The sequence below is a fragment of the Amphiprion ocellaris genome, chromosome 14 (genome assembly GCF_022539595.1).
Source record: "Amphiprion ocellaris isolate individual 3 ecotype Okinawa chromosome 14, ASM2253959v1, whole genome shotgun sequence".
Lineage (NCBI taxonomy): Eukaryota > Metazoa > Chordata > Actinopteri > Pomacentridae > Amphiprion > Amphiprion ocellaris.
Window position 1 is genome coordinate 24,538,638 of NC_072779.1, and position 25,850 is coordinate 24,564,487.

At 39.9% G+C, this 25,850-nt stretch overlaps 3 protein-coding genes across 4 annotated transcripts; 2 read left to right on the forward strand and 1 right to left on the reverse strand.

Moving 5' to 3' along the window:
* Positions 1-87: 87 nt before the first annotated feature.
* znhit3 (zinc finger, HIT-type containing 3) lies at positions 88-2,289 on the forward strand. The gene is made up of 5 exons (XM_023276511.3): positions 88-275; positions 949-980; positions 1,100-1,165; positions 1,703-1,780; positions 1,861-2,289. Exons 1-5 carry the CDS (start codon positions 208-210, stop codon positions 2,061-2,063), a joined length of 447 nt encoding a protein of 148 aa, XP_023132279.1. The 5' UTR covers positions 88-207; the 3' UTR covers positions 2,064-2,289.
* Positions 2,273-15,921, reverse strand: LOC111572721 (unconventional myosin-XIX). The gene is made up of 24 exons (XM_023276507.3): positions 15,656-15,921; positions 13,491-13,638; positions 12,425-12,573; positions 11,583-11,696; positions 10,426-10,558; positions 10,272-10,341; positions 10,051-10,153; positions 9,866-9,962; positions 9,671-9,747; positions 9,448-9,538; positions 9,065-9,230; positions 8,764-8,837; positions 8,556-8,677; positions 8,228-8,341; positions 7,309-7,485; positions 7,084-7,221; positions 6,883-6,990; positions 6,716-6,786; positions 6,544-6,617; positions 5,050-5,189; positions 4,757-4,886; positions 4,330-4,415; positions 3,925-4,248; positions 2,273-3,832 (listed from the first exon to the last, which is right to left on the reverse strand). Exons 1-24 carry the CDS (start codon positions 15,713-15,715, stop codon positions 3,719-3,721), a joined length of 2,880 nt encoding a protein of 959 aa, XP_023132275.2. The 5' UTR covers positions 15,716-15,921; the 3' UTR covers positions 2,273-3,718.
* Positions 15,922-16,325: 404 nt separating this feature from the next.
* On the forward strand, positions 16,326-20,502 carry LOC111572715 (phosphatidylinositol-glycan biosynthesis class W protein-like). 2 transcript variants are annotated; one of them, XM_023276494.3, is made up of 2 exons: positions 16,326-16,417; positions 18,801-20,502. In XM_023276494.3, the coding sequence occupies exon 2, from the start codon at positions 18,804-18,806 to the stop codon at positions 20,301-20,303; it is 1,500 nt and encodes a 499-aa protein (XP_023132262.2). In that variant the 5' UTR covers positions 16,326-16,417; positions 18,801-18,803; the 3' UTR covers positions 20,304-20,502. The 2 variants fall into 2 exon arrangements, with proteins under 2 accessions (XP_023132262.2, XP_023132261.2); XM_023276493.3 differs by having other exon boundaries at positions 16,408-16,503.
* The last annotated feature ends 5,348 nt before the right edge of the window (positions 20,503-25,850 follow it).

Consider the following 25,850-nt stretch of genomic DNA (forward strand, 5'->3'; position numbering starts at 1 on the left):
TTGTATTAGTTGTACTTCTCTCTGAACATTAACCAATTGGCCGGCTTTTATTTTGAAAGGAGACTTGTTCAACTGGAATTGCTTCCTTCTTGATCCTCGCACACGCAGTCACCATTAGTTGTCTGTGTAGTCTCTCATTCATGGATCACCATTAGTTAGCAAGTCAACAAGATTTTTCCGTTTTCATTCTTTGTACCCGCCGGGATCATGCAGGTTTGCAACGTGTGCAGCGAACAGACACCAAAATACAGATGTCCAGCCTGCAAAATACGATAGTAAGTCAACCTTAGTCCACTGTTTGCAAGCTAGTTGCAGTTAGCATCCAGTTTGTTTAGCTACGACGTTAGCTCGAAATTGATTTAGACCGGAAAGTCAGTATCTTGAAAAACGATTTTCTGCTGTTCTGGTAAATCACTTTAGAGAAGAGCAAACGTAGCAGTTGTATCCGCCAAGAGACCGAAAGCTGAATTATGCTTTATAGCGATGGTGTGAATACAGCAGATTCACAGAAGTTGAAAATACTACAACACTGCAAGCAAGTAGATTAGTTGTAAATTAAATGTGTTATTTAAAGAAAAAAAAGATTAGGCTCGTATTCATGGCCTGTGTCAATGTTTTAAAGCAATGTTGTTGAATATAAACGTAACACCGAAGAGCACCGGGACCACATGGGACGGCAGCCCGCGAAGGTCAAAACGATATGCGATTTTATTTTTATACCATTGACAGTGGTGAACAAATTAGATGCTACTGATTGTTGACTGAATACTGCATTAAACCGCTGGTTTTTAGCTTAACCTATTAATAAATGGACATATAAATAATCATACTGATCACATGTAAAATGTGTCCTGGTGTCACTGGGTTATCTTGAGTCTGCCCTGCAGAGATTGTTATGATGATCTGCCAGATACATTGGTTTTTCATTACAGTTTTTGACTTTTACAGTTGTTCACTTGGCTGTTACAAGAAGCACAAAGGTAACCGAGTCTGATCTTACTATTTTATCATTATGATATTTATACGAGCTGTGACTAATCTCAGGAAATGTTGTACGCTTCATTATCTAATGATCCATAATGTGTCTTTCTGTCTACAGACACTTGTCTTCCTGTTGAGAAGCCTCCAGCTCTTAACCCTGAAACTAAGGATTCTGTGAGCACTGGTACAGTGGTTTTTGTCTAATAATTCCTGTCATTGTAGTCTTAGAATGTCAGCCAGTAAGGGCACAACTTTGCAAATAAACTACAACATGTGAACAACATGGATAATAAGTGTAATTAAAGCTGCATTAAAGCTCGCCGGTCCTGGTGTGTGGGGCGATTTTCATGCGTTTTCGTGTAGGTTTAGGGTGTCAAAAATGCCGATTTCCTGGCCGATGAAAAAAAATTCCTAGAGTTTCAATAAAAAACATATAATCACATGACTGTGCAATTAAAGTAAATCTACATTTTCTTGAGATCTTGCCCCCTTCTGTTTTAGATGTCAGTGCTTTTTCATTTAGTCATTAGACTTGTAAACAAATGATGCTGCATTTCATTGAACAAAGTTGACAGAATTCTGTTAGTTTAGTTGTTACTTCAAGTCACAGCAATAATTAGTGAGAGTACTGCTTTAAGGCACAAGAAGTAAAATACAAGTTTAACTGGCAACATTTTTTGCTGATTTGTGTAAAAAGCACTTTTTTCCTCTCTCTTTGCAGAGTCGTGGAGTGTTGATGATCTTCTGCATGAAGATGACATCATTGACAAAGTACCTCTGCAGAGGCTCCAGTTGTTAGGTATTAATCTACCATCACCTTTTGTTTGCTGCTTAACTTTAAGGCATTTGTGGGTAATTGAAGTTTTTTTTTCTCCGCAGGTCAGTCAAAAGAGCTCAGAGATCTTCTTTGCAACCCCCATCTGAGACAGTTGTTGCGCTCGATCGACAGCGCAGACAGCAAAGGAGATGCGATGAAGGCTGCCATGCAGGAGCCTCTGTTTGTTGAATTTTCTGATCAGTGTTTAAAAATTGTAGAAAATGAGGAAAAATCATTAACGTACAATGAGGATGGTTATTTGTAAAACTGTACCTGCAGCAGTTTTTGGTGTTTCCATAGAGGGGTTGAAATACCTTTTTGTACATCTATAAAATGTCTTGGGTTAAGCCACATGTCATGAATGTTGTCTCGCTACTGCAATTTTTCTTGTGCCTTGTCATGCTACAGAATATATATCATGTTTAAATAACTGCTGACAGTCAATCGGATACAAATTGCAAGGAAAATCTGTAGTATTTTTTACAGACTTTTATTTAAACAAAACAGTCATTTAAATATTAATATCAAGTTTATAGACATGAATCCCTTATAAAATGAAACAGAACATCTGTTTAAAGTATACAGATTCCAAAGTGTAACTGTTGCAATGCCCTGACATACTAACATGAATCCACAGCAAGAGAAAGCAACAAAGGAATTCTATGTTAGAAATTGACAGTGCTGTCCTGAAGGTAACATGAACAATTAAAAGCTTGGAGAATAAATATGAGTGTTACATGCAATGTTTTTGTTAAATGTGAATATAATAAAACTTGACAGCTATAATGTCAGTTAAAAGACAATCAAGTCTGTTCTCCCACACAAATACTGTTGTGTAAAAAGACTTTGGTATGTAGTACAGTACTGGCATTGCTTTGGATAAAAATCCACACAAAGTTGTTTAGTCAGATAATCTGCAATCATGTGCATAATACAAAATACCCTTTTTTAAACAAAAAGCAGCAATTTGAAAAAACCTGGCTTCATCCTTTCCCCGTTTCACATTCGTGAAGCGTCTGCTTGTTATGTCTTTTTGTCTGCCTCTTGTGTGAGCAGGTGTGAGCGTTTAATGTGCAATACGTGCTTTACATGTGCAATACTTGCCTCAATTTGTCAAGCATAAACCACACTAGTAAATGCTGGATGTTAAAGTCTAAATCATATGAGCAGCTGAATCAAAATGTATTTTTTACACCCAAAATTAGCCTATGAAATCAGACATAATCACCTTAATAAATAGATGTACAACTAACATCACATTCTTGATTTCATGAAAGGCACTTGCCACAAGTCCTAATATACTCAACTATGAGATGTTCCAAAGAGACATGAATGAGATAAAAACCTGGAGTCCTCTATTTATAAGGTGCTAAGATTGTGCCATATATGTTTTTAGTTCAATAGAAAAACAAAGGATTGTTAAAAAATTATAAAAATAATGTTCGTCTTGCCCTGCAATCACATCATTACAACCACAACTCACTGTTTTCTGTATCTGGGACACATGGCACATGTTCCAAAAATGGACCTTCTCTGACTGAAACATAGCAGAGTACAGTCTATCTGCCTATTGGCTGTGGTGACTTGAGTCTCTGGGGCCTACAGGTCAATACTAAGGATATTTGAGTAGAATTATCTTCCTTGACCACCTGTTAAAACATTATTATGCAAGAGTGGAGGCTTTTGCAAATCTATCCACACACACGTGCAGGGCAAGATAAAACTTTGATATTCAGAAAAAGAAATCATTAGTGTTTTAAATCAGTTGCAAAAACATGTGAAGTGGCAGCATAAAATACCTGATTTGTTCCCTCTGTGTCAGATAAAAAATAAAACAGCTGCTCTACTGCAAAAGTACCCGTGTGCCAGATTATCTTTTCACTGTGTCCATGCATTTAGTTTTGTGCAAAGAGGGAACCTTTACAAAGTTTTCTCTAGCAGGATCTCATTGAACCCTCTCACGTCACTCTTTAGGTCTGGGTGTCTGTCAGCATAGAGAAGTGGAGATCGCTGACAGTGCAGCTTTACAGAGCCCTGTGTAGAAAGAATCCAAACACTTAAATAGAAAAAATACCAGCTGACAAAAACGTTATCAGAGATTTTATAGCATGTGGGTGTGCTCTCACCTTGGGTTGGGCCCGTATGGAGGCGAGCTCCTCCGTGTACTGGTTGGTTGTCACTTTGTACTGCCCTCTCCTGGATGGCAGGTTGAGGGAAGCCATCGCAGACATCATCTTCTGGAAGCCTGTGGCTGTCAAAGAGACGGTGATGGATGGGGCAGAGGCCAGAGCCAGGCCCATGGGCCACCCTCTCACTGGGACAGGCTCTGGGATGGTGGAGAGCTGCACCGAGCCCCGTTCCCTGACAACAGGGTTCAATACTGGCACGTCCTCTTCCACAACATCCTTTGCATCATCAAGTTCTGCCTCAGCCAAGGATTTCAACAGTGTCTGCCACAAAAATAAAACAGTTTTTAATAGATTTCCAAGTCCACAGTAAGAATGAGCTAGAAAATGCTTTCAATATCTCACCCTCCACTTCTTCCATTTGTTCTGGATGACTCCAGCTGCTCTGTTCCATCTCCTGACCTTCTTCCTGACCAGCCAGGACCGTACCGCTGCAAGGAGGTCAAAAACAATTCTACAGGTTAAGTCAGTGCACAGCTTGTCCCGTACAAAGACATGTTGATGCAATCCCATTCAAAAGTAGCATCAAAACAACAGCTGTCATGACAGAGCCTGTCACATATACAGCTCAGTTGATTGACTGAGCTGTATATGTGACAGGCTCTGTTTTTGCACGGATCAACAGCGTACAGTACAGTTTTCAGACTCCACCAGCTGGTTCCTGTCGGCCAGACAATCAGGCCAAAGCCAGCAGACTGACACACTGGGAGCCAAGCCACAGAGCTCTGCTGATTCCACTCAGCAGTACCTGGCCAGGGCATTAAGAGGTTACCTGCTTGGATCAGAGTAGCGGACTGCCGGTGGGTGTGGCGTCTGCGGCGTTGGTACCGCAGCCAACAGCACTGAATGGAGAAGGCGCACCGAGATAGGATCTTCTTCCTCTGATCCTCCAGCAAATCTAGCTGTGAGACAAGCAGGCAGGCCAGTAAAGATCCTCGGGTACTTCACAGTAATGAAACATTTACAATACCAAGTAAGGATAACAAGATCAAATGGCAAAAAAGAAGCTCTTGTAGTAATTTTGCAAACGATTTTCATTTTAAATGAAGTGTTAAAGTGCCTAACCATTGCCTGGGTGAGAAAAACTTTAGTCTTTCCGCAGTGCACCAGAGAACTGTGTCTGTCACTGGAAAGGTGGTGTAATGCCACACCGAGGAGCTTCTTCACCTCTTGTTGAAGAGCATCATTGTTGTCAGCCTCCAAATCTAAAACAGAGAAGTAACTGAGCTCAGATTAAGAGAATCACTGGAAACATGAAATACAATGAGGTTAGAAGAGCATAAATAAAGTGATGACAGCAAGGAGAAATTGATCGGGATGAGCAGTGCAGCTTCCACAATCACTGACATAGTCACTGTGAAATCAAAGCATTACTGAGACCTGATAACATACACGTGCAAAAAAAGAAAAAGAGGAAATGTGAAGAGTTAGATGTGGCAGCATTCAGTGTTAGTGAGCAGGTGCTTTGAACTTTAACACACCAAGACAAAGAGTCTACAGACATTAAAGCAGCTCTGTGAGGCTACACCTGAGATAAATGCTGTGAATGTCACCATTCTACCCTAAGAAGAGTCCTGATTCCACAAAGACCATCACTTGTGATCTTTCTTTGGATGGTTTTTGTTTGTTTTATTTTTTTATTGTTGGTCATTTCTGATTATTTTGTGAATTTGTAATCTCCTGTGTCCTAACACCACAGTCTATGTTTGTGCTGTCTTACATTTGTATTATTCTCACTTCATTACACTGACTAAAAGGGGGAAAGTCTTGCACACCTCTTGGTTGCACTCGTTAAATAAACACATTAACAGGAACCTTATCAAAATATTTATTCATATTAACTGTCTGAAAACAATTAAAGGCCAATAATATAAAATAACTGGATTTTATTAAACCGCTCATCTATCAATATAGGTGTCAGTCAGGCTACGTTAACTGGCACTAAACACGAATGAAAGCTGAGGCTGACGTCATTAGTTTTGTATGTATTTGGTAATAACACCAAGTACTGAACAAATGACATGATGGTGCTACTGGAGAAGTCATCAAAGTTCATCTCGAGGGGGAATATGAATGTCTGCATCAGATTTCATGGTAAACCATCCAATAGTGTTTGAGACATTTACTTTACTAAAATCCCAAAAAGGCAACTTGCTCAAGAGGAAAGGTTAGGGTGATGGACAGACAGCCCAACCCTGCCATGGAGCTATGCTAAAAACCAGCTAAACAGTGGGGTTAAGGTGAATATATTGCAAGAATGTCATAATCAAGAATGAGCAAATAAACATGCAAAGCAAGCTCTGACAGTCAGACATGCATGCATTTACCTGGAAAGTTCATAAGAAGGTGCAAATTTTGTTAGAAAGTCCAGTATTTTGACACCAAATTGAAAAGTCCCAAGGAGAGTAGAGAACTGAGGATCACATTTACTAAGAGGACTAATGTAGGTAAAGAGGAATAAACCAGCAGACCTAAAGAGAGGAAATAAAATCACTTTTTGTCCAAAGTTGACATGCCAAAATTCACTACAAGTGGATTCAGCAGCAAGCTTGTACTTACCAACACATTGACTCCTTAATTTGGAATATTTTGCAATTAGTCCATAACGCTTCATGAAGCTTTGGAAAGGAATTCTGTGCAACAAAGACAAGAAGTCAACTGAGACCCAAGCGAAAATAAACACTAAATTAAGATTAAAATTTTGATTTTAAAAAAAAGACAAATGTTTCACCTAATTGGAAATCCAGCAGCACTAATATGAATAGTCTCCACAATCCCACAGGCCTCCAGCTGCATGATAACCTGACAGCACACATTAGGTGACCATTAAATGTATTTTATTTTCATTGTGGTACTGCTGAAAACAGAGAGTAATAAATGTGTGAGTAGAACATCTACCTCCTCCTTTTTGAAGGTCAGTGGTTTGCAGTCGGGGTTGGGTTTGATGCAGCGAGTGTAGTGAGGGGTTGTGGTGTGAAGGATCTTCATAAGGTTCTCCAGTGAGTTCTATAATCAGATCATCACATCATCGGTGCCATGACTAAACTCTGCCAGGAGACAAGCTAATATAACCCCAGTGATAAAGCCTTCAACTCCTACCTTGAACTTGGAGACCACAGTGACTTTACTGAGCCCCCTGTTAGTCGGGTTCTCAGTTTTCTTGTCAGCGAAGATCTCCTGAAGCAGGGGGTTGTCAGACTTCTCAAACAGGTTTATGAGCTCTGCTGGTACCGGGTCCTAAAAATATAAAATCCAGTAGAAGAGGAGTGAATGAATGAACGATTGATGGATGGATGGATGGATGGATGGATAAGTTTTTCCTACCTTGTTTTTCTCCACCATGCCCTCTATCTGGTAGTTCACTCTCCCAGCATAATGTGCCACAGTGAAATGTGGCACCTTACTGAACTTGTCCCAGCTGATGTTGCCGTTATCAGAGAGCTCCTTTTCCAAACGTACCCTGAACATTTTTGCGTCTGAGGCTCGATTGAGACGACTCTCCTAGAGAACATATATGGGAAAAGCACTGTAACATCCATTTGGTAAAAACACACATATTAAACTTTAAATCCATACACATATTAATCAAGGAAATCACTGCAATTCCTTCTACACAAACAAAGGGTTGAGAAAGATGAAGGGAAGTTGCTTCAATTCTTCTTGTCACTGATTGTCCAAGTCTCTAAACTTAATTGCAGGGATGAATACTATTGTTCTAAAATATATTCCTTCATCTAACACGTCTGTTCAAAATCTGCCATGGGTGTTGAACTGAATTGAGATTTAGTGAGTGTGAAGGTTATAGCATAAGATACACATCTTATTTCATCAAAATAGTTAGTGACACTTTGTGCCCTATGGATGAAGGCATTGTCATCCTGGAAGGGACCACTCCCATCATGACAGAAATGTTTCATGATAAGACAAAGGTGGTGACTCAGAACAACACTGTATTGCTTTTCTGTAACTCTTCCCACTAAGGGATCAGGTGGAACCAAACCATGAAAGTAAAATGCCACCCACAGCATAACAGAGCCACCAGATCCTTTCGCTGAATTTAAGGGTTAAGGCTTTTCTTGTAATTTGTCCATAGTTAGCGTTGCCTTGCCTATATGCAAAAAAAATATGCTAATATATTATTTTGAGCTACAAAAGCAAATCATAGTGTTCTGTTAGCTTAAAAAAATAATGCTTGACTAAAATAATTAAAAATAATAATAACAAAAGAAATTGGCCATCATACCTCATTAAGAAGAGAAAACACACTGATCGGGCTTCCCTCTATAAGATCCAAACAGCTCTGGTTGTCTTGATATTTTACAAATGACCACTGCAACCCCTCTGACACATATTCCTCCTGGGAGAAGTAGACATAAAAATACATATTCAAATACAACATTCACAAATTGAGACAAGTTGTTGTGTTTTCAATCATCATCGATTTCATGAAAACTGAGGAAGCCTCCTGAAGGTCTGAGGTCTGGACACGGATATAAAAGGCAGATTTACATCAGAGAAGTTGGAACTCTGCTGAGATCTCTGCATGGAAACTGAAAGCTGGTGGACGCTACCTGCTGAGCTCTGAGATAATGAGCCACAAAGTGCTGCTGGAGTTTCTCGTTGGCGTAGTTGATGCACAGCTGCTCCAGGTTATTGATCTGGAAACACTCGAAGCCGTACACATCCAGGACTCCTGTAAATTACAGAGGAGACGACAGTGTCAGCTTGTACAAAGAAGGTGAAAGTTTATAAGGGCTATAAAGAAAACAATGCTTTTACCTATGAAGTTGCACCACGTGGATTTGTCTGCACATATGCTGTTGTTGATGAATGTAACAATCCACTCAAATAATCTGGTGGAATAAAGTAATAACTTATTATAAAACATAGCCTATAATGAAGATTAACAGACATATCATCCTCACTGTTTACTATAAACAAAAAGACATGATGGTTTCACATTCAAGGGTTTGGTGGAAAGGAATGTGTGACAGGACAAAAACAAGGTCGTGCATGAGCAGCCTTTATAACAAACTGTTATCACAATGGGACAAACTGTTGTGATATTTGAAAATCTTACTGAGCGTAGATGAGCTTGGCCAGGCAGTCTCTCCTCACACTGCACTCTGCCTGTGAACAGGGCTTCAGCACATTTTGCTTTCCTGCCTTTAGAGTTCTCACTCTTAAACATGTCTGAAGTTCCTCAGCAGGGACACACAGCAGCTCAGCAGCCCTCTGCAGGAAGTCTAAAACACAGGCATGACACTTGTTGCATGTTTGTCAATTCATGTTATCAAAGAGCAAAATTATGTAATGGAATTTACTGTTCAACCCAGCATAAAAATATTTATAATGAATTCATTATCACTATTTTTAGTGTTTCTATGTTACTCATAGTATTCTAAATGTAATTCTTTCATAAATTTCTAAGCATTCATTGAGCGGAAGTCATTGGGAGAGTACCTTCGGACTGTTCACTGAGGTGACAAGTCTGTGATTCATCTGTTGAAGAGGAAAAACTCACATTCCCCAACTGCAGAATCCCAGCTAATATCTGTAACGCATTACAACAAACAGACAAATTAAAATTTGTGTGTACACAGGAAAAAATAATGCACATAAATTGCTGACAGTTGTTGATTCTATGTAATGTTACTTTAACTAGGAGGAAAGAGGATTACCTTACCCTAAATATTTGCTGTTGTCTCTCTGCATGGATGCCCAGATGAACCATTGCTTCCACAGTCTCATCAAAACAATCCTCTAGGAAACATTAATTACATGTTAGGAATAAAAATCAAAATGAGCCCAAAAATATATCAAAAAATACACAAATAAATAAGAAAAATGGCCTTAATCCACACAAAAACTGAATACCAACCCTCAACTGTTTTTTCTGAATTTGGCAGCCAAGCAAAACACTGATCCTGTGACATCATCCATTCTTTCCTCTGCTGATCTGTGGCACCTTTCATCATCTGAAAAACAATTGTGCACCATTTAGCTCTGTGTTTATGTCAAAAAAGAAAGGAACATATGAGCTTTAGTGAAGGTCTGTTGACTCACTTGGTAAAAGATATGGAAGTTTCTTTCATTGGCTGGTTGGCAGGTCACCCTGGTCTTCTCCAGCAAATATGTCTGCACAGACGCACCGACTAACAGCTGACACCTTCATGTAAAAACGACATGTTAAGCTGAGAATAAATTCACCAACAGCAAGGACAAGTGAGCTGATACAATGTGGCTCATGCCATCACACGCAATGATAAATGAAGTGCTGCAGGTACCTGTCCAGCTGCAACTGGATGTACTTTCCAAAGCGGCTACTGTTGTTGTTCCGCAGTGTGCAGGCATTGCCTACATGGAAGGTAAACTGCTGGTCAGTGACTGTTTATAGAGGTAATTTGCCATTAACAAAACAACCCTGATTGGATATCTTACCGAAAGCTTCCATTATAGGATTAGAGTCCAGCACCCTCCTCTCTATCCTCTCCACTGTGTCCTGACTCTTCATCACTGAGGAGGAAGCAGCTACTGTGGCGTAGTATTTCATCAGGCAACGAGATGTCCATGTCTGCAAAGAAACCACATTTAGAAAATCATTTTTTAAAAGTCTGTCTTGTAAAGACCTACTTATCTTGAGACCAAATTTAGGCAAAGGTGCTTTCTTGTATATTATCATTTTGCCACCATGTTCTTTGTAAAAGGCTATTTTTTGTGGTGTTTCCCCAGAGATCAACTGACGGTCAGTGTGAAAACATTCTGTAGACACTCACCATTTTGTAATAATCTTCCTTCATGTTAACTTCCTAATTGATTGTTCTCAGTGAATAGAGTTATTGCTTTACCTTGAAATTGTTAGAAAAATGTGGTTTTATCAATTCAGTTCAATTAATTTAGAATGATGTAGCACCGCTTCACAACATGTATCATTTCATCACATCTTATGCATCACATAGTAAGATCACAACCAGAAAATATTATATTTTAAAGCGAAACCCATTGACTCCCTTTGAGCAAGCACTTGGTGATAGTAGGAAGAGAAGATCTACATTTCAAGACCTAATTAAAAAAATACCATCAGTTTACAAGAATATATGTAAAGGAAAAGCAGCCAATTCTCATATTTGACAAAGTGGAGCCAGAAAAAGTTACTGAAAAACAACCACATACCAGAATAGTTGAAAAATAAAACAGTGATGTCAAAGAAAATAAAAGCTAAAACAGAAGTATCTGTTTATACCAAACAAACTACTGTTGCTGCTAAACTTGTAAAAACAAACACGTATCAGTTGCTGTAGGTTGGTAGATTTTGGAGGTATGCAGATCATGACAGGTGTTGGACTGCAAGAAACAACAAATACTATAGTTTTCAGGACATGAATCACACAGACTTAAAATTCTTGAAACAAACCAGCTTACTATGTGCCTAATCAGCTTAGCTCATATTCTGTAAACGTACCACTGTCACCACTTGAACATTTGAATTTGCTGCACTTTAAGTCAGTAAAAATAAACACCTAAAATGACATTCTAAACCTCTATTTGATGTAGCAAGTATTTTTATTCTTTCAGCACAACACTTTGTGCTTGTTTACCTTTCCTGCACCACTTTCTCCGCTGACCACCAAGGACTGGTTTACTGGCTCCAGCTGACCCTGAACATTCCTGTAGGCTTCTTCCGCCACAATAAAGATGTGTGGTTTGAACTCCTGTTGACAAAAATATCCAGACTCATTAAGTGGAGAGTCATTCCTGACTGTAGGCAGTTTCCACAGCCTTAAGCAGGTTACAGACTTTAATGGGTGCAGCACTGTTGAGTGGCACTGTGAAGGTCTGCATCATTGAAGGAAACATCTATGTGAAAATCCCATGCATGCTAAGGATGCACTATGATATCTGCACATCATCAACACAGGCCAACAAAGGCTTACAAATGAACTTTCTGTATCAAAATGAACACTGACTGCAGATAACACCTGTAAAGATATAAGTTTACATTTTTTGCTGGTATTGAAAATGATACACAAATATAACTATAGTATGTTTTACATGTAAGTTTAAAAAGTTTTCTTATTCTGCCAAGTAACTGTGTATATTTGAGACGCATTGTATTTTATGTCTGCATCTGTCAGTGGGCCATCACAATAAAAGCAGGCAAAATAATATATTAATTCCATTTTCACAGAGACCTGATGCTCTCCGCAATTATATAAACAAAATACGTGCATATACTGTATCTATAAGAGCAATCAGACAAAATGATTTGTAAAATATTGACATATCGACTATCAGCAGCTAGAGTTCAACATAGTGCATCCCTAATCCACACCCACTTGTCCCACCATCCACCTTTTCCTAACATAATTAAAAAACCTTCAAAGATAATGATATATAGGTAATGTGAATAACTGAGAGACTGGTGTGATGTTTTAAATACCTGGGGCTGAGAAGCATAGTGATACTCCTTCATCACATCCAGAGAGTAGAGATCTGGAACGGGCTGGAAGGGGTTCAGAGCCACCAAGGTGCAGCCAGCATGGGTGTAAAACACCTTCACACTGTACCTGGCCTGCAGGCATTTCAGCACTGCCAGGAAAGAAACATTAAACATCATTAGGAATTAACAGGGAAAAAAATGTCAGGCCAAAACTGAATATACGGTAACCACCAGAAGAAAGAACAACAAGAGAATACCACAGAATTAGATTCAGATAATACAAAAGTATTCTGTCAGTCATGTCATGTTGATAAAAATTTACAGGTTTCCCATATGTCAAACCAATAAAACCAGTGTTGCAGATAACTTTAACAAGTGTAACTAAAGCCCAAACAGCTAAACTGCAGGTCTGACTCAAAATATTCACTCATTCTTGAATACTATGCATACTTTAGTACCAATCCTGCAGCAATTCCGTGATCTCTACTGTTAATAAACTCTATTGTTATATTATTTCCCTTTGGGCTGAAACTAATAGCATCTTGAAACATGACTTAATAACAAACACCAATCTATACAGTATCAGTATACCTATTCTATTATGTCAAAAAATATTTTCAAGCAATGGAGAATGAACACCTACCTGTGCCATATTTGTAATGTAAATGTATAATCAATACAAGAAAATAAGAGTGGATTTTCTTGGCTCTCTGACGGGCCTGTAGAGTAACTCATGCCCTTGGTTCTGTCCCTTAAGTGAAAATTGCTCAATATCCTTGTGCTTACTGCGGTAGTTTAAAAGAAAAGCAACCATTCATGCAATAATATATTTTATCATCCCTGCAGATTTTATCTTGATGTGGGCAAATAATGCACAACAAGCACTGCAAGTCCAAGGTGACAGAAGTTGGAAAACACAGCGTAACTAACTTAAACTACTCTAAATAACTGAAATTATTCAAATTACACTTGGGTGAAACAGCAGACACAACCAAGCCCCAAGACACATCTTGTTTACATCATCAAGTGCAAGGGGCTGCAGTGACATTACAGTACGATCTGATACCTGTTGTTGGGGTCACCGGGTTGACTTTGGTGAGGTCATCATAAGTGTGGAGCTGGTCTTCATTAATGAGGAAGGCCTGAATTTCTCCCTCCAGTGAATCATTCAGAGACGGGTGAGAGAAGTCGACATTCTGGATTAATCCCTCCACCTGTGGTGATTTGGGAAAATATGAGGTTTCAATTTTATTTTTTTAAATTGGAGAAAAATAAAGCAAGATGTTTAACTAAAGTCAGAAAGATGAGAGAAATGTCTTGTTATTCCCATAACCTATGGCAAATATTTAAAACACAAACACCTTTCTGCAGAAATGAAAACCCAGACATTTGTATCCAAACCACAGACGTCACCATGACATCAAGTCAGACTGCTACAAATCTCAGCAGGTATATTTACAGCATTCAGTAGCTTCATGGAATCTCTCAAACTTTCCTTAACTGTGAAGTACCTCCCTATATTATTTATTGTTACGACATAATACAGACCACTACTTTCATGGACATGGATCTAAAGACCTAAAAAGCCCATATTCATATAAGAATAATTGGTATGTATGTGTTTTTGTTACAACATATAAGTTAAGCGTTAAGTGTAATGCATTCATTTATTCTGTCACAATCACTCCAGCCTGACAAACGGAATTCCTCTTTATCCTGCCAAGATCACATGGCCTGGACCTGCAGTCCGCCTGAGGACTGTCAGCAGTCTGAGGGACTAATTGTGTGCAGGCAGATTTAATCCAGCAGCTGGTAACCTACATCCCATCATTCTGCAAGGCCACTTTAACACCATGTAAACAATCTTAATGTCATTAATTTAATACCTACAGGTCTAATACCCACAGTACACACATTATGACGCATAGCTAGTACATGAAGTCCCTGTTAAAGCAGAGCATTCTGACTTCAGAGAGTAGTAAATATAAACAACACAAGTACAAATATCACATCTATATACAAAGATAGACAACTTGTCACCTGTTTGATTAACCCTCGTCTGTGCCTGCTGTTCTCCTACCAAATTCCATTCAGAAATTTGGCAGTTTAACAGATGTTGCTTTATATGCATATACAGGCAAACTAAGAACTACTCCTACATAAAGCACTGCGTAAATAGTATAATTTTAGGAAGCAGTACAGCATAAATAGAGAAAGTACAATAGTACTGTAAAGGTAAACAATGAATACCACATGAAAAAAGTGATTTTTCAAGCTTTCTGTCACCTATGTATGTAGTCCTCATCTGTGCCTGGAGTTCTCATACAAAATTCCATTAAAAAGATAGCAATTTAACATATATACTATACACTACCGTTCAAAAGTTTGGGGTCATTGTCTTTATTTTTGAAAGAGAAACAGTTTTTTTCCAATGAAGATAACATTAAACTAATCAGAAATACAGTTTAGACATTGTCAATGTGGTAAATGACTCTTCTAGCTGAAAATGGCTGATTTTTAGAGGAATATCTACATAGGGGTACAGAGGAACATTTCCAGCAACCATCAGTCTTGTGTTCTAATGCTACATTGTGCTGGTTAATGGTGTTGAAAGGCTAATTGATGATTAGAAAACCCTTGTGCAATTATGTTAGCACATGAATAAAAGTGTGAATTTTCATGGAAAATGAGAAATTGTCTGAGTGACCCCAAACTTTTGAAAGGTAGCGTGTGTGCATATATGTATATGATATTGATAAATAGATACTGCAGAGCATTGTGTAAATATTATGAGCCACTGACAGTCACAAAACATTACATCGTGTAATTCTCTGATTTAACTGCTACTAAGGGCACATTTAGCAGTGGTACAACACACAACAACACAACAAACCCCAGTGACATCCCGCATGTCTGTTACTGTTACCTGATCTGAAGAAAGAACACAATGTGATTTTTCTATTAACTTTGCAGCATTTACTTCTCTCACTGGAGGGACTATTTTATTCTCGCGCAGAAGCATCGCTTCACGGTGCTGTTATTCGGTAACAGGTACGTATTTCTTAAAATAACGTTTGTATACGAGCCAACCAATCAAAACTGAGAGCAGGTACAGGAAAATAAAGGGTTTACAAGTCAGGATAACTTGTCTTGTGCTTTTAAAACAAAAGAGAAATATCTAAACCACCGGTAAACAAACTGTGGACGGGTCTTCCCCTCGTCCCAACTTACCGTTGCCCCTCCATTTCTGTATCCAGCTCTGACGTTACGGCGGTTGTCCGCAGAACTCATTGATTTCACCGTTACCGCTGAGTTTTCTTAAATGCCAGCAGAAACAGGAACAGCAGTGCCTCAACTATAATTCAAATGTGTCGCTATTCTATTCTGGAGACCTGAAACTCAAAATTTCCACTTGCGTCAGAAATTCCTCAAGGACGACTCTCTGTGCTGCTCACTGTCCGACTGCGTCCCCAACTCCCAAACTGCACGTTTATTCCCGCCCTCTTCCTGATACTTCATGGACCCAGCTGTACTTCTGTAACGCCTCTGTTCACAGTTACACGGGTAAAATTCGCCCTAACATTACGATTGAAAGTCTGTATTATTTTGACAGCTCAGTGAGAAATTACCATTTTTATTGCGTCGCTCATTTTAACTAAACTTATACTTATGGAATTTCCAGAGTATACTTAGTCTTCCTGTCGTTGACGTTATTGCCCATATCAGTTTTTTGTTATATCTGTTGTTTTTGTCAAACCTTTCTTACGTTGTGTCTATAATTTTGCAAATGTTACTGAAGCTCACGCCATTGTGCCAATAGTTTATTAACAAAGTAAGAAGCTTAAGTCTTCGTTATTTTGGAGGTGTCCAAGAATCCGAGTTGTTTTGAATGCGTCATATGACCCAACACGGAAGTAAGCAGAGCAGCTCCAATGTTGTGAAACAGGTCTTCTTAAGAACCTGCATTTCCCACGCCCAACACACAGACCTGTGGTGAGTACTGACAATTAAACTCACAACCCTGCTAACGTTAGCAAACGACTCGCTAAGGTTGAAGAAATCCATTGACTCAGCTCTTGGTGAGTCACAAGAAATACTACTTGAGAAAGAAAATTAAAAAGAAAAGTAAAAATCTATCCTGAGGAGCAGTTAAAAGTTTTATTTACAAGTGCTTTTGTACAGTCAAGCTAGGGCTAACCGTCAACGACCGTTTTAATGGGAAATCAGTAAATCAGGATTGAATAATGGATGTAAACATGGTTAAAATGGGATTGTGAGGAGGAAGAGACCTACAGATCAATCAGACAGACAATAGAGAAAGGGCCGATATGTCAAGTAGGAAGTAGTTCTAGTTAAATGTGGATTGTCCAGATTAACAAAGTTTGTGGAAAGACCTGCTGCAGCTGAAATTTTTAATGTTGTACCACAAATTCCATTGACCTCCACTGTATTAATGGCATATCAGTCAGATCTCAAATAAGCCAATTCGGAATCTCGCCGCGCGCAAGGTATGCTGGTCCGGGTTAAAGGTCGAGTGCAACGCAGATATTGATTACTTTGAGCGTTGTAAAGTCGATGCTTTAAAGGAATTTTGTAAGAAACGAGGATACCGTGTTATCGGGATGCGAAAGAAAGAACTCGTGTCCCTTGCTTGGGCATTGTCATTTCAAAAGGCCCCAATAGTTTTAACAAAACAGCAGGAAAGGGAGGCTGTCAACCTTGATTATAAATCCCTGCTCGAGATCGATGTTGACGGGTGTCACCTGAGAATTCCAGATCCTGTAGAGCTCAGAGAAGGTTGGGAGAATGAGTCGACAGCAGCAAATAAATGGCCACCCTGCATGTTTTTTTTTCTGCAATTTTTGCACTCTGTTTCTTTTTCTTATCTATTCCTGCCTTTATACTTTTTCTTTGGAGCTGCTGTAACGGTGAACTTTCCCCACTGTGGGATCAATAAAGTTTATCCTTATCCTTATGTACATAGATATCAATAATTATCTGATTAGCAAGGACGAGCAAAACTTGCTAACGAGACTTGCTAACGACTACAAAGAAGGTAATAATATATGATCTTATGTCAAACTTACTAATTTAATCCATTCGGCACGACGTTCTGGATCTTTTCTTTCAGTAGGAAATGTGACGAGTACATAAGGCGGGTCACATATACAGCGCGAGGTTCCTTTACTGCACTCGTGAATAGGGCAAAACTCTTCCATCCACTTCTTTAGCCCACGGGTACCATTGTGGCAGTCCCGCACTGAACTATGGGGACCTGGCATATTGCCTTAAAAAGACTTTAAGCAGTGTAAACACTTAATAATCGCTACAAATAGGAGGTCGTTCCACTGCGATAGTATGGCTTCGTCGAGCTTTGTTGCTAACGTAGTGTGGGATGAACTCTGACCCGGAAGCTATTGAGGGATAAACGCGCATGCATACTGATAATTCCGATTTGGCTTATTAAATCCACCTATCTGAACTACCAGATTCCACTGGTGAGAAGCTAAAACGTTTCTAAAACTCATTTTTTCTGTATTTTCTTTACTGATTTTGAAGAACAAAAAGTTTACCTGAAACACTGTAGAATACTTTAGGACACTAGTGCAACTACTCTGTTGTATAGACCTGTAAATATATATACTACAGTGTTAAATCATTTAATAGTTTTATTTATTGTTGCTATCATTGGTTTTTAATTGAAGGTTCAGGGCCCTGTGATAGGCTGGTAACCTCTCCAGGGTGTCGCCTGCTTTCACCCTAAGTCAGCTGGGATAGACTCCAGCGCCCCCATGACCCTAATGAGGATTAAGCAGTGTGTACATGATGGATGGATGGATAGATGATGGTTCAGGGAGCACTGACAGTCCTGTCATACATTTAAAAAAGTCATATTTCTGCTTCGATGCAAATAAATTATCTACAGTAACTTACAGACTCAAGAGTTATTATCTTTTCATTTTTGACTTTTTGTTGATTTTTTTACTTACTTCAGTGATTAGATCAGTTCATACTTGCTCTAATTCCACTAGTATAAACCTTACTGCAAAACAGAAAAAAATGCACTCTTTCATAATCCATGCGTACACCTGAAAAAAAAGTGTCCAAAGTAAAAGTGTATTAGAGGAGCTGAATGTGAGTTGGTGATGCTGTGTGGAGCAGAACTCCGGCAGGGTCTGATTTGGACGTTAGGACACGGAGCTCAGCTCTGATGGGTCTGGATGTAAACTCTGCAATGCTTCACAAAGTTCTTATTCCTCTGAATTTAACGCCTGTTCCCATAATGCTTCAGTGTCAGTCATATTCAGACTCTTTTGTCTCTAAGTACAGTCATGTTTCTCTTTATGAAATAAATAATGAATTGTAATGTTTGCAGGTCATGGCTCAGAGGGAACTGAAGGAAGCGTTTGTCAGCAATCTCAATGGGACCAGCCTGGCGGAGTTGGCACTGGACTCATTTCTCTCACCAGTGTGTCTTGTCAACAGAGGCCTCATTTTGATCCTCTACTATCAGTCCAAAGGGACTCTACCGCTGCCACTTCCACTGTTTTCTCACCTGCTTCTAGATCTCTCTGTGCTTATTCTTCCCCTCATTGTGTCATGCACTCTTCTGAGCAGCATTCTTCTCCAGGTCACCATAAGCCTCATCTTCGTAGCAGCTTCTATGTTTTGCTACATCTACCAAACCAGCAGTTATTCTTCTGCTCAGCACCCACAGAACGCTGTCAGCAGCTTCCTTCAGAGTCATGTTCAGTTTGACCAGGTTCCCTTTGTGACTCTCTTCAGAGTGTTTGTAAATGTGAAAACAGTCATCAGCATTCTCGCCGTAGATTTTCCTGTCTTCCCAAGGCGATATGCTAAGACGGAGACCTATGGGACGGGGATGATGGACTTTGCAGTTGGAGCATATGTCTTTGCAAATGCTCTCGTCTGTCCTGAGGCCCGGAGGAAGAACATCTCAGGATCCAAGATAAATCATATCACAAAGCAGCTAGTGTCTGTGTGGCCTCTGGTTGCTCTTGGTATGGGGAGACTAGTAAGTGTCAAGATGTCCAACTACCACGAGCATGTGACAGAATACGGCGTCCACTGGAATTTCTTCTTCACACTGGCCATCGTCAGAGTTGTGGCTTCTATACTTTTGACTGTTTTACCAGCCACACAGTCGTGGGTCTTCGCCCTGTTGATGAGCGGATTCTATCAGTTTGCTCTGGAGACAACTCAGCTGAAGGCTTTCATTATCCACAACAATGACAGAGAGAGGGACTTTCTGCATGCAAACAAGGAGGGAATATTCTCCATCATGGGCTACGCAGCCATCTACCTGACAGGAGTGCAGATCGGACTCTATGTGACGCAACCAAGATCCCGCCTTAAAGAGTGGCTCAGAGCACTTTTTACCCTCTTATTGGGAAGTTTTGTCCTGTATGCTCTTGTATGCACATGTCAGACCTTCTTGGAGCCAGTGTCTCGTCGTTTAGCCAATTTACCATTCTGCCTCTGGAGTGTTGCTCAGTCTTTGTTTTTTCTGTCCTGCCTTGGTTTAGCTGATATTGTTTTACTTTTTTCCAAGCAAACAGCCGGTTGCCACTTGGTACTCTCATCATGGAATTTGCATAAAACAAAATCAGACTCTGGCAAAATCTCTGACAAAAAGAGAGGAGAAGTAGAAAAACTGTGCCTCATTCAATCTGTCAACAGGAATCAGTTGTTGTTTTTCTTGCTTGGTAACGTCATGACGGGACTGACCAACTCAGTATTGGACACACTCAGCTGCAGCAGTTCATTTTCAGTGTGTGTTTTGCTGTTGTACATGTTCATAAATTGCTTTGGAATATATGTTTTACATCTCTGTGGAATTACAGTCAAATTCTGGTAAAACAAGAAATTTCATTCATGAAACCACAAGTTTCATTTGTGTATTTTGAAGGGAGTTTTTGGGGGAGTGGAGTGAAAATTACAAACACAGGGAACACTTAATGTTGTAAACGTTGATCTGTAATGCCAGCCATACTCTTAAGCATATGTTTATTTATGTAAATAAATACCTGTATTACATAATGGGTGTCTGAACAACTCTTGTTTGTCTTGTTTATAATTAATGCACTCTATTTATATTGGATCAGACTACAATATCAATCAACCAAGAAAACTTTATATATTGTACTTTTCAAATGTAGTTCAGGTACTTACAAATAAGTGACAAAATATTGTAAAACTAGATTTAGAGATGCTATATCGCTGAATATTTAGTAAAAAGCCCTGAATCCATTCATCTGTCATTCAGTTGAAATTAACCCCTCAAGAATAAGAGGATATTGTTAATCAGAAATGAAAGTAGCCAACATTTTAAGTCCTCTGTGTGTCTTTCAAGCAGCAACTCTACTCCACACTGCTTGGCACTTGTGTATTTTGTATGAGCTTATGCAAGAGAGTGCAGTTACAGGGCTTATCATTGTCGGCATCTGCTGGTAGTTTGTGAACTAATTCACTAAGGTAAGAATTCAACGCTTTGGATGTAAGAAGATTTTTCAAATAGAACAAGGATAAAGACAACAAGCTGCAGGAAGGGCAAGAGAAGGTGAAGGAAGAGTTATCTCCTGTTACTACAGTAGGGTCATTTCTTAGGATAAACATGGACAGAACTTTCAGTGTTTTTCTGTCAGCAGCACAGACAGAAACTGTGGTTTATTGTGAACTTTATGGGTGAACTTTTCCCCCTCATCAGCACATGCATCTCTTTTCTATGGCTATTTAAAGGGTCAGTCACCCAGATTGCAAAGTATTAATAACCTATAGGATATGAAAATGTCATTTCAACTGGTAGCTACAGCTGGAAACCCTGGTGTAACTCAGTGGAGTGCAAGCATTTTTGTTGCTGCTCAGTGCCCCGCCCCCAGATGCTCCTTCCCAGCCTCCATTCACAGTGGAGGATGTACACCGGCAACTGAGAGGGTGTAAAGTGGGCAAAGCACCGGGTCCAGACAGCATCCCAGCCAAGGTGCTGAAATTGTGTGCTATGGAGCTGTCACCCATCCTCCACTCCATCTTTTGGGACTCTCTCAGATCAGCACGCATTCCAACAGTCTGGAAAACCTCCACAATTATTCCGGTTCCCAAAAAGCCCCGCCCATCTGAGGCAAACCACTACCGTCCCATCGCATTTACCTCCATCATAATGAAGTGCCTGGAAAGGCTTGTTCTCCATTCCATTCTTCCAACAGTCAGACCTCTGTTGGATCCATATCAATTTGCCTACGGGGCCAGGAGGGGAACGGAGGATGCAGTAGCATGTCTCCTTCATCCCCTTCTACAACACCTGGAATCACCTGGCACCTTTGCATCCATCCTGTTCACTGACTTCAGTTCAGCTTTCAACACAATACAACGACACCAGTTGATCAAAAAACTCCAACTCCTCAACCTGTCCCCTCTTCTCATCCGCTGGATCCATAACTTCCTCAGCAACAGACCACAGGCCGTCAGAGTGGGCTCAGTAATCTCATCCACCTTAATCACCAACACCGGCGCCCCCCAGGGGTGTGTGCTCAGCCCCTTCCTCTACACCCTCCATACATATGACTGCACCAGCACGTCACCCATCACCACATATTTCAAATAATCCGATGACACTGCCATTCTCACACTGCTCACAGATAGTAACTCCATCACTGCCTACCAACAGTCTGTCACCCACTTCACCAGGTGGTGCTCAGAGAACTACCTGGAACTGAATGTGACCAAAAAAAAGGAGCTACTCCTCCACACCCACTCAAGCACCCCAGACCTGGCTCCTACCACCATTCATGGCAAAACAGTCGAACGTGTTCATCACTTCAAATACCTTGGACTCACACTCCACAATAAACTTACCTTTGAACAACACGTTTCCGACATCCATAAAAGCTCCCAACAAAGACTCCACATCCTCTGTAAGCTCCGTGCCTTCTCTGTCGCCCCACACCTCCTGTTACTATTGTACACCAGCATCATACAACCCATCCTTTTATACTGCTCTCCCTGCTACTTCAACATGCTCTCCATCTCCAACAGAAATAGACTCACTAAAATAACACATATAGCATCCAAAATTATGAATCTGCCCACCAAGGACCTCTCCCATCTCAACAATAGAGCTGTGACACGCATGGCTCGGACAGTCAGCAGGGACCCGGACCATCCCCTCTACGCCCACTTCTCCCTACTGCCTCCCCAGGTGGAAACGGGCACGCTTTAGCAAAAGTTTTGTCCCCTCCGCCATTGCTGCTCTTAATCACCGGTAGTGTGTCTCCCACCCATTCCTCACCAGTATGTGTGTTGTCCTATTGTCCTGTGCTCAATTGTCCATGATATGTGTATTTCTTATATACCTGACAGTTCCTGTGACAACAAATATCCCCTTGGGGACAATAAAGGTCTACCTATCTAACTATCTTTACATATGGATAGAGTTGTAAATCATAAATAAGACCAATGCCAAGGTACACATTTTGCTAACCACTATTCTAGCTGACTGCACTCTGTGTGATAATAATGTGGACCATGGACTTAACATAGAAACAACAAGAGACACACTGTGTCACATATTCACTTCACTCTGAAGTAACTTGAAAATCATAAAAGAATTCTGTATACATCCGTTTTGTGAGACAGCTGCATAGGGCAAAGATGAACATGTCCAAAAGTTTCAAACATCATACTGCCAAACCATATCAACATACAACACATAGTATAGGAAGGTTTGAGTAAGAAAACATCATTCCACCAAGTCAGGGCTTTCAATAACGCACAGAAACGTAAGCATTATAAATGTATTCCAAAAACTGGTTACACAGAATGGATAAAATCCTACAATACGAATGCTTAAAACGCCCAAGGACTCCAGGTCAGCTGGGGCCTTTTTGTGTGGAGTTTGTATGTTCTCCCTGCATGGGTTTACTCCAAGTGCTTCTGCTTCCTCCCACAGTTCAAAGACATGCATGGTAGGTTTATTATTGATTACAATAGTGTGAATGTAAGTGTCCATGGTTGTCTTACTTTCTGTTTTGACTCTGTGTATTCCACCTTTTGCTGTGTGTCAGCTGAGTTAGGCTTCAGATGGAAACAAATGAGTTTGATGAATTCACATCCAACAGATTTACCCTGGCTTTTGCTTTTGCAATTATCAGGTTAAACTATATAGGTTTATGGGGGACCTAAGCCCCCAATGTTTTAAAATCTTAACAAAGCTTCCTGTCAGTTTTATATACCCTCAATCAGAAACAGGGCCTATATGTTTAAAATCTAACACCAACGAGAATCTTACATCTGGGAACATGATTTTGACTATTGATTTATGTCTGATTCAAAATTATTCTAGAATCAAAGCATTTACCTTACGGATAATGAATGTTTTAACCTTTATTGTGATGAAGTAGTTTTCTCTAGATGTGTTGCTGTATACTGATTTACACATTGCATCACTGTGCTCATTTGAGTTGCGCTTATCTGAGGAATAGGAGGGTCTCGAACATCGTTCCCACTATGTGAATGGAATGAATAAAAGATGATTTAGTCCAGATCAGCTAGAAGGATGCAACCGCTTACACACACACACCACAACATATCCATATACATACAAACACCACACACACCTCATACACTGTTTTGTCACATCTACATTCCATTTCTAAGTTTTGTTTAATGGGTATCCTAATCACTCAAGCATGCTCTCTCTATCCCCTAATCTGACCCGGAGACAGACAGGCGCTTGGTAAAGATGACATAGGGATGGAAGAACAACTATCTGGCTCACAACGTAAGAACTACAAGATTATATTGCTGTGTCACTGTACAGATGGATCCTGAACTAGCAGTCCTGCCTCCACATTAGAGTGTAACATAAATATGGCACGCCTTCCAAATGGAATAAATGGTATAACTGTCTTTATTTTTGAAAGAAAAGCAGTTTTTTTACAATGAAGATAACTTTAAATTAATCAGAAATACAGGCTAGACATTGTCAATGTGGTAAATGACTCTCTAGCTGGAAACAGCTGATTTTTAGAGGAATATCTACATAGAGATACAGAGGAACATTTCCAGCAACCATCACTACTGTGTTCTAATGCTACATTGTGCTGGTTAATGGTGTTGAAAGGCTAATTGATGATTAGAAAACCCTTGTGCAATTATGTTAGCACATGAATAAGTGTGAATTTTCATGGAAAACGAGAAATTGTCTGAGTGACCCCAAACTTTTGAACGGTAGCGTGTGTGCATATATGTATATGATATTGATAAATAGATACTGCAGAGCATTGTGTAAATATTATGAGCCACTGACAGTCACAAAACATTACATCGTGTAATTCTCTGATTTAACTGCTACTAAGGGCACATTTAGCAGTGGTACAACACACAACAACACAACAAACCCCAGTGACATCCCGCATGTCTGTCACTGTTATCTGAAGAAAGAACACAATGTGATTTTTCTATTAACTTTGCAGCATTTACTTCTCTCACTGGAGGGACTATTTTATTCTCGCGCAAGAAGCATCGCTTCACGGTGCTGTTATTCGGTAACAGGTACGTATTTCTTAAAATAACGTTTGTATGCGAGCCAACCAATCAAAACTGAGAGCAGGTACAGGAAAATAAAGGGTTTACAAGTCAGGATAACTTGTCTTATGCTTTTAAAACAAAAGAGAAATATCTAAACCACCGGTAAACAAACTGTGGACGGGTCTTCCCCTCGTCCCAACTTACCGTTGCCCCTCCATTTCTGTATCCAGCTCTGACGTTACGGCGGTTGTCCGCAGAACTCATTGATTTCACCGTTACCGCTGAGTTTTCTTAAATGCCAGCAGAAACAGGAACAGCAGTGCCTAAACTATAATTCAAATGTGTCGCTATTCTATTCTGGAGACCTGAAACTCAAAATTTCCACTTGCGTCAGAAATTCCTCAAGGACGACTCTCTGTGCTGCTCACTGTCCGACTGCGTCCCCAACTCCCAAACTGCACGTTTATTCCCGCCCTCTTCCTGATACTTCATGGACCCAGCTGTACTTCTGTAACGCCTCTGTTCACAGTTACACGGGTAAAATTCGCCCTGACATTATGATTGAAAGTCTGTGTTATTTTGATAGCTCAGTGAGAAATTACCATTTTTATTGCGTCGTTCATTTCAACTAAACTTATACTTTTAGAATTTCCAGAGTATACTTAGTCTTCCTGTCGTTGACGTTATTGCCCATACAGTATATCAGTTTTTGTTGTATCTGTTGTTTTTGTCAAACCTTTCTTACGTTGTGTCTATAATTGTGCAAATGTTACTGAAGCTCACATCATTGTGCCAATAGTTTATTAACAAAGTAAGAAGCTTAAGTCTTCGTTATGTTGGAGGTGTCCAAGAATCCGAGTTATATTGAATGCGTCACATG

Coding starts and splice junctions, on each gene's coding strand:
- LOC111572721 (XM_023276507.3), bottom strand. CDS start 15,715: ATGAGTTCTGCGGACAACCGCCGTAACGTCAGAGCTGGATACAGAAAT. Junction 13,639..15,655: donor ACAGAAATGGAGGGGCAACG/GTAAGTTGGGAC, acceptor AAATCACCACAG/GTGGAGGGATTAATCCAGAA. Junction 3,833..3,924: donor CCATACGGGCCCAACCCAAG/GTGAGAGCACAC, acceptor CTTTCTACACAG/GGCTCTGTAAAGCTGCACTG.
- LOC111572715 (XM_023276494.3), top strand. CDS start 18,804: ATGGCTCAGAGGGAACTGAAGGAAGCGTTTGTCAGCAATCTCAATGGG.
- znhit3 (XM_023276511.3), top strand. CDS start 208: ATGCAGGTTTGCAACGTGTGCAGCGAACAGACACCAAAATACAGATGT. Junction 981..1,099: donor CTGTTACAAGAAGCACAAAG/GTAACCGAGTCT, acceptor TTCTGTCTACAG/ACACTTGTCTTCCTGTTGAG. Junction 1,781..1,860: donor GCAGAGGCTCCAGTTGTTAG/GTATTAATCTAC, acceptor TTTTCTCCGCAG/GTCAGTCAAAAGAGCTCAGA.